General features: G+C 33.5%; 1 protein-coding gene across 1 annotated transcript; it reads right to left on the reverse strand.

Annotated features, from left to right (window-relative positions):
* LOC146938725 (cellulose synthase-like protein E1) lies at positions 1–11,127 on the reverse strand. Its single transcript, XM_085752622.1, has 8 exons — positions 10,644–11,127; positions 9,544–9,856; positions 3,449–3,589; positions 3,111–3,239; positions 2,057–2,269; positions 1,667–1,906; positions 833–1,180; positions 1–739 (listed from the first exon to the last, which is right to left on the reverse strand). Exons 1-8 carry the CDS (start codon positions 10,907–10,909, stop codon positions 182–184), a joined length of 2,208 nt encoding a protein of 735 aa, XP_085608748.1. The 5' UTR covers positions 10,910–11,127; the 3' UTR covers positions 1–181.
* Positions 11,128–14,477: the final 3,350 nt, after the last annotated feature.

Raw genomic sequence — 14,477 nt, forward strand, 5'->3', positions numbered from 1 at the left:
TTAATATTAAATGATCTCAACCATTGATATAGATCAGACTAAGATATGTAAGTAGACGGTTTGAGAGGGAGGCATACTAGAGAAACAAGAGGTCATGGATTCAACTCATCCACTATTAAAATAACAAATTACATTTATTATTTAAAAAAAAAGTAAAACTAAAAAGTGACAAGGAAATAATTTAACCAAGGTAAGTAAATAGGACACATGCACTCAGAGCTAATGTTGTTGATTTAACAGCAACAGACCTTGGCAATCTTCCCTTATCTTTCCTTAGGAAAAGGCCTTGATAAATAGGTATATTGATAAGAACCAAAACCCCACATAGTAAAACTTGCAATAACATTGCCTCAAATAATGTAACACTTGCTCCACTTAACACAACCTTCCTTAACAACATCCCAACAAGACAAAACACATTCAGCATTGCAAGTGTAGCCAATAAAGTGAGCATTGGAGATGAGTTTCCAAATTCCATAATTTCCTTCTCATATCTTTGTGAAACATTTTCTTCAGCTACCTTAGCCGATATTATGAAAGCTGAATTTGAAAATCCAAAAAACTTCAACATGGCATCAACAAAGGCAAAAAGGTAAGAACTTGTTCTCTTGTAAACCCACATCCTTAACTCATTCCACCAACCTTTCATTGTACCTCCTACCCTCAAAAACTCTAACAAACAGTATGTTGAATCACCAACTATGACATATGCAAAAGGTATGAACCATGGATTTGAAATCTAATCAATTCATCAAAACAAAAATTAGAATAACATTAGTAGAGATCATAAGATAGTTTTAAAATGCAGTCCGAGGTAGTAACATTTTCATACCTGTGGAAACAAGGGAATGCCTTTGAGGAGATAAAGTGAAGGGATGATGCAATAATACATAGTTGGAAAAGAGTTTAACACCCATAGATTATAGTAACAATAAGACATTTGAAGGCCTGGACTGATCAATCCAAAAGCGTACCAAATAGGACTGAACTTTGAAAGTGCAACTTGAAATTGTCCTTCAGACCATCTCTTATGTTGAACAAGTGATTCTGGCAAGGTTGTTGGAGTCAAACCTAAGAAAGCTTTTCTTGTTGGATTATAATATATTGATGTCCATCCTTTGCATAAAATAGATAATCCTGTTATTATATCCTCCACTACACAACCATATAGTAGTCCCATCTGCAATGAAAAGTATTTATATATTTTTTTAAATTTATATAAATACAAGATAATACTTTTTTAAATTCAACATGTTTTTACTCCTTGACGTATAACAAAAAGGATCCTAATTCACTGCCATAAGAGAACCACAGGTTTATAGTAAACAATATTAGATGTCGTTAGTTTGAGATCAGACGACTCATATTACGCAATAACAAAATGTTTAAAACCATATCTGCCATGCATGACAACTATTGTGAGGAATCTGTTTCCTCGTAAGTTCTTGCATTCATCCAAACACTTATTGTATAACCAATATTTTTTTTTTGAAATAGAGAGGATTCTAATTTGATTATTTTAAGAATTGAATGACCAAAATAAAGGAAAAACTTTGTAACCAAAAACCAAAGTTATCATATTTTAAACTTTTCCAAAACCCTAGTTTTTTTTTTTTTTTTTTTAAATTTACTTTTGATTTTGAATGAAAAAGAGAGTGAGTGTGACCTCTTTTCCCCATGATGTGTTTTCCTCATAGGTACAACTTGCAAGAGTCTTTGATTTTTCTTCTAACTCTTGCAAACTTGCTTCTTTTATCATATGATCAATATTTTCATCATTTACATTCTTCCAATCAATCTTGTATAGATCACTATACTTTCTTCCACATAGTGCATCTCTTCTGTGAAAGCAACCAGTTCCAATATACATGGGCCCACCTAATCCATCAAAGCCATGTAAATCCACCTACATATGTGTTCAAAGTTTAGAAACAATTGGTGTAAGTAAGCTACTATTGGAGTCAATCAGCAAGCTACTATATAGCGTAGTGCCATTTTTTTATATTTTTTTTTAACATATTTACTGTATACACTTCAATTTTATTAACATATTTACCTCATGAGGTATACGAAAATAACCACCGTATATGTCATTTTTTGTGATATTTGCAATGCCCTGAGGAGCCTGCACAAAGGCAATTTCATGTCCCTTTTCTTCATCCATGAAGAAGCAAATTGCATCCCTTAGAGATTGAGAATTGTTTGAGTACATGTCACAGTCTACATTGAGAATTATTTTCCCATTGCTAATCATTGATGACACCCTTATCTGCATTTAGGACCAACAATTAATGCATTATATACTAAACAACAATTGTTTAGTATATCTTGTCAAAAAAAAAAAACAATTGTTTAGTATATGCTGTGGATTGGCTTTGTATGGTATTGATGCAGGTGTATGCTGTGGTCTGTCCATTTTATATGCAAGCATCAATTCTCTTTTGGTTCCGGTTGTGAGGGGTGGTTTTAAAGGGGTTTTTGTTCGAGCCGTCGTTTTTGCGGCAACCGATTTCCCCTTGTAATTTTTTTTCCACCCAAGCTTATTAGTGCGTCTTGCACGGGCTTATTGGTTAATAATATTTTGCCATTTCATAAAAAAAAAATACTAAACAACTAATTACATTTTTTTTTTAACAACAAACAACTAATTACATTGATGACACCCTTATCTGCATTGGGGACCAACAATTAATACATATATACTCTCCTTAAAAAAAAATTAGGGTCTTGCTAACCAGTGCCCTAAGGGTAATGGTTAAGGATTCAATTAATAGAAACTTTGTTTTGAAAATACAAGTCTTTACTTTTTCTTAGCAATAATTACACCACTTTTCAATGCAAACTTATTTATTTTAATACTTTAACCAATGATCCATGGGCAATGGTTAGTATTCTCCAAAAAATTAATACAGTACATATATTATGCATTGTCTAAACCAACTGAGTTAAGCTCACGAGGACATAATAAACAACTAATTAACTTCATAGTACATGCATTCAAAAATTAAACTTGGTCCTAATTAAATATAAATCCACGATCAAATATAGGCTTAGTATATAGATAAATAGAGTACCAGTGAATTCTTGATAAAAAAACAAAAAAAGAGTACCAATGAATTCATAGCTCCAGCTTTGAAGTTATGTTGAAATTGGGGTCTTTTCTCACGAGCCAAATATACCAAGGTGGGCATAACAAACCCATCTTCATCTCTGGCATTGTCCTTTCTATGAAGCAGAATCTATAAACAAATTAATAGAAACTACTTAATTATCATATTAAATTATTAGCATATTAGTAACGACAATCAACTACCGTTGAGGGTATTTGGATAATTTGAGGGTGCCTGAGAGCAATTTTAGAAGTCTAAAGAGCAATTCCGTACAACAAATACGAAGATATTTTAAACTACGTGAAGGAAATTCAATCAGAAAAGAAAAGGATACATACTTGAAGAATTGTGTCATGGTCACGTCTTGATGAATATGAATCCCATTGAGAAAATTCCTTATGATTTGAGCATGCTTCCTTCGGTACTTTACCCAACTTGGATGCATTTTCTACTCGACTTTCCATATCTTGGTACATTCTCTATGACATGAAAATAAAACAGTTTCAAATAATGGAATCAACATACTAACAAAAATGAAATGAATTTCCAATTTTGTTATTAAATAATCTTGGGTACATTTATAAAACTAAAAAATAAAAAATTTAGTACAAGGTAATTAGGACAAATTTTATTTTGTTTGTCTTTAATTTGTTTGCAAATCAATTTCATAGGATTAAGTAGCAAGTCTAATATGTTGTCTTTATTGATGTGAAGTACACTTGTTTTTTGTTTTACAGGCGAAAGAACCACAATTGTTGTATACAGGGACGGATCCAGAAATTTCAACTTGTGAGGTCAAGGTCATTTATTATAAATATATAATTTTGTTGAAAATTTTATTATAAATTATATTTAGACAAAACATATATGAGTACATATATTATCGTTTAAACGATGACACTGTTATAATTAAGCCAAAAAATTAATAGCATTATTTCTTCAAAATTGAAGACACCTTATCATTTAAAAAATATAACTTCTCTCCATGTGTCTCTATACACTGTCAAATATATCATTTCTGTGTACGTGACTAAACAATTATTAAAATTTTATCTTCAATATTTTAGGGCATTTTTTTAATAAATTTTTTTCTGTGTACGTGACTAAACAATTATTAAAAAATATAACTTTTACATTGAGAATTGTATAATTATGACTTTTACATATGTTTGACTTGTATTTTTAAGACAATTTTCTTTTAAGGGTTCCTTAAACAATGCGTTTAAAGAATTTGTTAGAAAGACTCATACATTAATCAATCTAATAAAGTTTTAATTAGTGATCTTTGTGGGGTCAAAGCAAGATTTGAAGAGAGGCAAAACATTATAATGACTAGTGAGTAGTTACAAAATAGAGTAGTGATATTTGAACAACCATTTTAGACAACTTTTGGTACAACTTCTTTTTTCTCACTTTTGATTGGTCAAAAACAATGGAGAGAGAAAAAGGAAGAGAGAGAATAAAAACATAATGTGAGTATGAGAGAGAAAGTTGTCAAGAAGTTGTCACAAAATGGATTTACAAATATCATTTCTCTACAAAATATTTGAAGAAGTGGGGTCAAGTGCCCCCTTTGATATGGTTCCGTGCCTGGTTGTATAACACCTCTCGTGACAAATTTTCACTTTATTGCAAACTTTTGCATTTGAATCCTGCTCTTTACCCAAATAGTATTGCTCAGTCCCAAAGTAAATTACCTTTATGACCCTACGCATGTTAAGTCACGCCACGCATGTTAACATGCATTAGTTATAACGGTAACGTAACTTAAGTTGCGCAGCGTTACTTAAGTTGGTTTTCACCAACACAGAACCTCCATTCCTCCATTTCTCAACTTTTCAAAAACGAAATTTTCACCCCCAAATCCAAATTTCACCATTCTTGCGCCATTCAAACCATATTTCTTCCACAATATCAAGTAAGTGATTATTAAACTACTTCTTTGCATTATTTTGGTTGAAATTTTCGAATTTTAGTATAAAATTAACATTTTTAGGTTTTTAAAAAATTGTCTTGCATGTTAAAGATTATGGTTGTTAGTGATGATTTAACTTAGGAATTGTTGTTTAGATGTTGTTTAGGGTACAATGTGGTAGTTTAGGGTTTTGAAAATGCTAGATTACGTTGTTGTTTGAAGAATGCACACTACGTGTTCGGTGAAATGTCTCAATGATAATTTTTTTGGTTTTATTGGATTGTTAATGATGTAATTAGTTAGAGTTATGTTTGTTAATGTTGAGTATAGTTAATTTGACTGCAATGTGGTAGTTTATGGATTCAAATGACACTGTGGACATTATAGTGTTGTTGTTGTATTGCTAAAGACTACACGTATGTTGCTGTCGAAATTATGTGAAAATGTGTTAAATATTTTTTGATTTTTGTGCAGATATGTCTGAGCAGGAGAGGCCTGATAGGCTTAGGTTAGGGAGGATGGCCCCTACTAGTAGTGCACGTAGGGAGAAGCAAGCACTACATCCTACATCCTCTAGAGGGTCGAGGTCGAGGTCGAGGTAGAGGGAGAGTGGGGCCCACGAGTCTTGCTACTGTTGATGCTGCGGGGGGATCGACGTCACAGACGGGTGCATCCAAGATTATGGACCCCCCACAGTATCATCATCAGTTTGAGGAGCTGGCTTATCAGGATCAACATTATCAGGAGCAGGCTGGATTTCAGCCGGGTTATCACTATCAGGAGGGGTATGAGTATCAGCATCAGTTTCAGGAGGGGTATCAGCCTGAGCATCAGTTTGTCGACCCTCCTCAGCAGCAGCATCCTGAGCAGCCTGCTCAGCAGCAGGATCCTGAGCAGCAGCATGTAGAGCCAGTTATGGAGGATGAGGGCTTTCCAGGGGGGCCTTACGAGTTGTCACTTTTACCGGACTTCGGTAGACACGTGGCATGCAAGCTTTGGAACGATAAAAGAGTAAGTATAATTTGCTTTATTTAATTTAATGATATTTTACTATTATGTGAAGTTTATTTTACGTATAATGTAGAATATTTTTAGTTTATTATTTCATGTTTCTTTTACATATAATATATATAGTTTATTCTACGTATAATATATTCTACGTATTTATATTTATGAAGTTTATTTCATGTTTAATGATATTCTACGTATAATATTCTATGTATAATATTTTACGTATAATATATATAGTTTATTATTTCATGTTTATTTTACATATTTAATTATATTTTTGTTGTATTTCAGTTGCAAGCGGATCGTAAGATGAAAGGCGTCTCTCACGGGAGGAAACTGAAGCTTTCTTCCCTGTCCCTTCCAATGTCGGCAGATGCTAACCCTTGGTTCTGGGAACCGGTTGATAGATCGGGTCTAAGGCCCCTCCTTCTGACTGGGTACGACAACATCTCCCATGGTTTAGTGTGTGCCATGGTTGAGAGATGGCATCAGAAGACCAGCAGCTTCCATCTGCCTGTTGGGGAGATGACCATCACACTGGATGATGTCACTTGTCTCCTAGGCATCCCCGTAGCTGGACGACTCATTCATGAGGAGGATTTAGATCATGACGCAGCTATGGATATGCTGGTGACCCACCTGTTGTTTCCGGTGGAGGCTGCGGTTGGGTATGTGACCGATTTTGTTGCATCTGTCTCTTACACGGCCCTGAAAGACCAGTATGATTACCTGTTGAATAGGTGCAACCAGTTGCTGGGGGAGGATTTATCAGAGGAGGAGGAGCAGGAGCTGAGTCGTATTAGGCCCGCCTGTGTGAAGGCGTTTTTGTTGCTCTTGCTTGGCTACACCCTTTTTGCCGGCAAGAACAACAAAACCATTAGTCTGCTGTGGATGCTTGCCATTCGGGATTTGGCTAACATAGGCACGTGGTCATGAGGCGCGATGGGACTTGCTTACTTGTATGAGCAGCTGAATATTACCTCAGACGCAAATGTTGGCTCAGTTGGTGGTTACATGAGCTTGCTTGTGGTAATATATTTTTTCCTCTTTTTTTAAGTTAAACATAAATGTATAAGTGCTTGTATGACATGTATATATTTTGTCTGTTTGTGTTTGCAGGGATGGGTTATAGCTCACTTCAGACATGTGGTTCCGAGGTCCAAATATTTAGATTACCACCGGGAGGACCCGTATGTGGGTAGATGGAAACCTCAAAGGGGGTTTGCTCATGCTGACCACTTCAGAGGCTTGTTGGACTCGATGGAGCATTGTCATGTCACCTGGAGGCCGTACGAGCACCGACGAGACGTGACGCCTTTTCATGACGTGTGCTGGTACTCTGGATGGATCATGGCAGGCAGTCAGAGGATGGTGCGTCACTTGCCGGAGCGGGTGCTGAGGCAGTACGGACATGTTCAGAGGGTTCTCCGACCTCCTACTGATGTTATGCCTCTTGCCGCAGCAGATGTGGCTGCTGCCTTCTTGGAGTTGGCTCTTCATGTCGTTCCCCACCAGCGGAGGGGTCGCCAGGTCCCAGACGACGAGCCTTGGAAGCATACATAGAGGTACGTGAGGTGGTTCTATCGTGTGTCCCATCCTCTCATCGTCAACCCTGCTCCAGAGCCTGATATTCATGCCGAGACCTGTATAGCAGGATATTCTTGTTGACCAGGAGTGGGCCAGACATCCTCCCGATCCATTGCAGGTCATCGACAACATGAGAGAGAGAGTGGAGCATGCGATGGGGATTCCAGAGGTGGTTTCTAATCCACTCTTCTTTGGCATTTTGGAGGGCCTCCGTACTGACTATAGTGTGTTTGAGCAGCAACCGGTTCCGAGGAGGAGGTCTAGGAGTCCACAGGAGGACCAGTAATGTCTTATGTTAGGACTACATTTTATGTCTTTTTTTGGATATATTTGTAGTATTTTCTCGACTTTTTGGTTTTTACATTTAGGTCTAGCAGCTGGTTGTATGATATTTACATTTGCGCGGTTGCGCCTCTTTATGACATTTGCGTTAATTATCGTTAAAATTGCATTTCTAAATTATTATTGAATGAATGCTTGTTCTTTAAATTAAGAGTTTTGGTTGAATCAATGAATGCATGTACTGTAAACAGGGAATGAAGGAACAGAACAGTAGCTACTGCCACTGTCATTCTGTTCTGGTGCCACTGTCTCTGTTCTGCTGCCATCATTGCACCAGCAGCAGCGTGAGTTAAGTCAGGCTAGTGTTAATACTAGCGTGAGTTAAGTTGCGTCAATTGGATTTGGCTTGCGTGAGTTAAGTCACACAACAGATCCAAGACATGTTGCACTAGCGTGACTAAAGACACGCTACGTGACTTAAGTCACGTGAAACTTTGTACTAGCGTAACTTAAGTAACGTAGTGTGACTTAAGTTACGTATGGTTTGTACATGCGCAAGTTAAGTTGCGTAGGGTCATAAAGGTAATTTACTTTGGGACTGAGCAATACTGTTTGGGTAAAGAGCAGGATTCTTTGCATTTAAAAAAGATGGGTCCTTATATTCCGTCTTGATCCAAATGGTTGATATTACTAATAACGCTATACAACACTTTTTTTTTCTTCTTCTCTATATATGTTTCCATCATTAAAGATAATTTTATTTGAGATATTTTTGTCATCGTGAGTTTAATTCAGTTGATAGGAACAATGCAATATCCACGTTCAAACCCCGACCACAAAAAAAAATCTTATTTGAGCTATAATTCGACCATTGGTTAGCCGCATATTGTGCCACTCTAGTCTCTTGTACTACATTGGTTGCTACGCGGCAAATTTTATTAGTAATAATTTGTTCAATCAAATTAAATAACAATATACCGTTGTTATTGAACAAATTAAATAACAATAATCTATTCTATCAAATTAACCTAAAAATTAACAAAAAAATAATAATCTAAGAGCTCACCTTTATACTCCTCTCAACCGCAAATCAGCTCAATGAGGAGGAGGGCTGACCCATCCTCCTCATTGAGCTAATTTGCGATTGTATTTAATTTGTTCAATAACAATATTTCCAAGCCATCATTTTCACCTTCAGACCCCTCCTCCTCATTGAACTGATTTGCGATTGTATTTAATTTGTTCAATAACAATATACCGTTGTTATTGAACAAATTAAATAACAATAATCTGTCCTATCAAATTAACCTAAAATTTAATAAAAAAATAACAAATTTTGCCATCATTTTAACCGTCAGACCCCTCCTCCTCATTAAAGGTGAGCTCTTAGATTATCATTGAGCTGATTTTCACCGTTGGCATTTAGGATTAGCTTTTTCCGAAATCTATTTTTCTAAAAATAAGGAGGTAACACATGTACAAGTTAAAACTCTTATATTTTTAAGTGATTTTTATGGATAGTAAACAAAAGATTTTTAAAAAAAATCTCTAAATTCTTTTAAATCAAATATTTTTTTTATATAAAGGTGAAACAAACACACCCTTACATATTTAGAGCAAAGTTGGTTACATTGTTACCTTGATGGCCAAAAGCTCTTTAGCATTATTTGGGTAAGTGTCTAAGGTCTTGAAATATGCATCTGGTGACCTAGGTTCAACATTGAATCTCTTGCAAAATGGCAACCAATGCTTAGCAAATTTAGAAGCCTCTAAGAGAGCATAAAATGTAATATCTGATCCAGCATCATCTGAAAGATACACACTAAGCTTCTCTGTTGGATAATCATATGCCATCACAGATAATACTGTGTTGATCACCATTATTGGTGGTTCAATATCTGGATTTGCCGTACACACAAATATGTCCACTTTGGGCAACATGTTCTCATATCTGCTTCAAAACATGTACACTTAACTTTCACCAAAATACTTCTCAATAATGATAGATTATAAATTTATAGTAATTAATGTTATTGTTCATATAAATTTAAAAGCATACATGATACATCAAATAAAAAAAATTATGAAATAAAAAAATTATGAATATTTTTGTCTTTACCCTCTAGTTTTCAAATGAAAGAGGAAGTAAAATTTAACTGGGGAAACTTGATCAATTAATTTACAATCCATCCAATATCAATTAACTACAAAATTCATTCAACTAAGATTCAAACTAGATTACTCCCAAATTTCCAATCGATTTGCCCTTTAAAAACTTAATTAACTATTTGAATTCAATCACTTAATTCATGAAATTTAACTAACTCAAAACAAATTTTCAATACAATAAAAAACTATTTAAATTAAATTTAATATTTAAAAGCATTATTATATATTAAATAAAATAAGGATTTTTTTTGACAAAAATAAAATAAGGATGTATTGCTGGTGTTTGTCGGTGAATAGCATATATGTTTGATCCTCTAAAAAAAGCATATATGTTTGTAGGTGAAAAGAAATAGGTGTTGAGATCACCAAAAAAAGAAAAAAGAAATAGGTGTTGTACTCAAAATCGAGTAACTTATAAAAAGTTTATATGATGACATGATTAAATTAATCTTATAAAATATACTTATTTTATAAATAATAGTTAATTAAATATTGCTTCTTTAATAAAAATGTTAATTAAATATTGCTATGGTAGATATGTATGACGACTACATATATAATGTATATACCTTTGAGAGAGTCTTTGTGGGAAGGGTTGCCTGAAAATAGGGTTCCATCTAAGGGCTTGACGAAGGAACCAATAAAAACCAAACCATAGTTCAGCACAAAGCAATCCAATCCAAACCCATTTTCCATCTTCTTTTGGTATGTAACTCACTCTATAAACCCAAATGGAGCAAATTCCTACAAACAAAGTGAAAGAGAATATTATGTACACGAGTCTTCCCTTCCCTCTCCTTGTCTCAAACAATGGATAATACTCCTCTTTCCCCATCTTTCTTAATTCTTGAGTTGTGATTCCCTATGGTATATGAACTCAATGAGATATGCTATTTTATACTCAAAGAATAAATGTGTGTATGTGGTTAAAAAATGTATGCATGTAGCATTATATTTGGTCCTGTTCATAAGACACCTTGAGTATTTTTTATTATTAATATAAGAAACAAAGAATACAACATTTCACATAATTTTTCAAACACTACTTTCTAATCCTTATTTTGTTTGTATAGTATTTTGAGTATTTTGTTTGTTTGTTTTTCATAAAAAAGTTGGCAGTCCTAATGGCATTTCTGATCGGTGGTTGATCAAATTAATTTTTTGGCCTCGTGTGTCGTTTTATAGTAGGGAGAGAACCAAACACAGTTATGACTTTTCTGACAGGTGAAGTATTATTATTGGAAAATCCAATTCAAGATAAAATTCAACACTTCAACAAAAATATTAATTAATCGATCTTCAACACCACACGAATGGTAAAAAGGAGGAGGATGTTGAAAGATAATTTATTACATAATTTGAGGATCGTGTCAAATATAATTTATATACATCATCCACATTCTTTAAACTAACAAGATGCTTTTAACGAATAACAAAATCACGGGAACTCATACAAAACTTAAATTGGACATTATTTATTTATAAACGAAGTATTGTGTACTTGAGAATCCAAAATTATCGAAATTATAAGTAGGTGTATATAAACTACTTTTAAAATAGTTCATTAATTTGTAAACTCTTGTGGAATATATTTTTTTTTTCCAAAGGGAGTGGTTGAGACATATGATTTTATCATTAATTGTATGAACAAATGCATACATACAATACAAAATAGTTCATTAATTTGTAAACTTTTATCGAATATGAAAAAAATATCAGAGGGAGTGGTTGAGACATATGATTTTATCATTAATTGTATGGACAAATGCATACATACAATACAATACAAATCTAGATTTTTCCTTTTTTTTTATTCTTTTTTAAGAAAAATATATTTTAGGTGTATGGTTCTAGATATTTTTCTTGACCAGACATTACGGTTCTAGCCATAGTTTTAAAACTCGGTTCGGTCATCGACTCGGCAGGAGTACTGGGTCACTGGGTCAATGGTCGAACCACTGAGTCATTGGTCGAACCGCATGACTGAACCAGATCAACTCGGATGACTCAGTTAGATAACTCGGTCTTGATATTAAATTTATATAACTATTTAACCGGATTAAATCGGATTTAATCGGTGACTTGTTCACTTAAAAATTAAAAAAACTGACATTTAATATGTATATTAATATTTGTACAGCTATATTTTGTTGACATAAAATATATTAATATTAATATAATACTTAGATTTTCTAAAAAAAAATATGATGTGTATATTATTATTATTGTGTAAATATTATATTTAACAACAGTGTGCTCTTTTTAAAAGAAAAAAAAATGATGTGTTCTTTCTTCTTATAAAATTAAAATGTAATATATTTACATATATAATATATTTCAATTTGTAACAAAGATTAGAAGTTGTTGTAGTGGTTAAGCTTTCAACTATTCATTTTAATGACACCAGGGTTCGATTCCTACTGTCCCCAACTTTTTCATATTTCAGATTTTTCTACAAAAGTCCAAGATGTTGAAGCATTAATCGACATTAAATGTATTAAATTGAGCATGAATTAGTATTCATATTTCAGATTTTTCTACAAAAGTCCAAGATGTTGAAGCATTAATCGACATTAAATGTATTAAATTGAGCATGAATTAGTATTAATTCGCGCTTAATGACCTTAATGACTAATTATGACAGAAATTGAAGAAAAAAATTACTAAACCGGATTGACTCGGAAAACCGGCCGAGTCGCCGGTTTTCACCGGTTTTTACCGAGTCACGCCGGTTTTAACCAGTTCAATTGCATGGCCGATCTGATAAATATTTAGAACCGGTTACACCACCGGTTCACGGTCCAACCGGTCGGACCGGCCGATCCGAGCCGGGTTTTAAAACTATGGTTCTGGCTAACTACGTCATACAATTAAGAGTTGTGATATTTGAACATCTATTTGTTTGACAACCTAATTGACAACTATATTTTTACAAACAAAAGTATGTATTGACATGAAAACTAAAACAATAAAAAGAGAAAGTAAACATATGACATGAGTATGAGAGATAAAATTATCACAAAAGTTATAATAAAATAGTTGTATAAATATCATTTCTCTAAAATTAAAGACCACATGATATTTGACACTAAAACGTGGTATCCCAGTTCACGATGAAAAACCGCTAAGATAACCCCCTCTCTGTTAGGGTTAGCATGAGCGCTGCCCCAGTTCAAAATTTTGATCCAAAATTCTTCATGTGTGTCACCAAGTATTGCTTGCATTAATATTATTATTATTATTATTATTATTATTATTATTATTATTATTATTATTATTATTATTATTATTATTATTATTATTATTATTATTATTAGGCTAATGTTAACTTGTGCCCTCAAGACACAAATTAAGAAGTAAAAATAGAAATGTTTTGTTGTAATTAATGTATTTGAATTTAACTTTTTGACTTTTAACTAATTGAATTCACAAAATTTAAGAAACAATTTCTACTTTTGGGTTGCTTAACATGTGCCCTAAGGGCACAAGTTAACATGACCCTTATTATTATTATTATTATTATTATTATTATTATTATTATTATTATTATTATTATTATTATTATTATTATTATTATGATTATTATTATTATTATTATTATTATTATTATTATTATTATTATAAAATTAAAATTAAAATTCGCTAATAACAATTATGTACAACTAGTACATGTTATCATTTTACTATTGATAGGCCCGCTTTGACCGCATTCCACTTTTGTCAGACGCGGCCTGGCACGGTGGTCCTAATTTTTTCGCTACGCTCCGCTATGACAGCCGGTGTGGCAGCTTTTGACAACAGAGCTAGTAACCATGCTGTTTTCACAAAGAAATCAAAGGTGGCCATGTTTTAATGTATAGGGATCCGTAACATTTATCTAACTCCAATTATTTTTTTAGTAAGCTTTTCCCAAATATAACTCACATTAACCTAAGCCACATTATAACCTTGAAAGACCTCTAAACTGTGTATGATTGTACTTGACTTTGAATGATGATGACAAACCACTAGCAAGGGTACCCGTGTGCTGACAACTAGTAATATTTATAAAAGATTCGTCTCCACATATATTGTCTAGTTTCAACTCGACTACAACGATTATAGTTTGGGAAATTTTAATAAAATGGGAGGTTTGCACTTGATAAATTGGTTTTAATTTCCTTATCTATATATATATATATATATATATAGAGAGAGAGAGAGAGAGAGAGAGAGAGAGAGAGAGAGAGAGAGAGAGAGAGAGAGAGAGAGAGAGAGAGAGAGAGAGAGAGAGAGAGAGAGAGAGAGAGAGAGCATCTATGTCATGTCAGATTTCCTTCCCAGAATTTTGTAGCTTACTACAAACTATGAATACCGTTATATTGAATAGGCTTAAATGCACTTTTGGCCCCCTATGTTTCAAA

This window comes from Medicago sativa, chromosome 3, assembly GCF_051527215.1.
Source record: "Medicago sativa cultivar Bolivia chromosome 3, Bolivia_mono, whole genome shotgun sequence".
Lineage (NCBI taxonomy): Eukaryota > Viridiplantae > Streptophyta > Magnoliopsida > Fabales > Fabaceae > Medicago > Medicago sativa.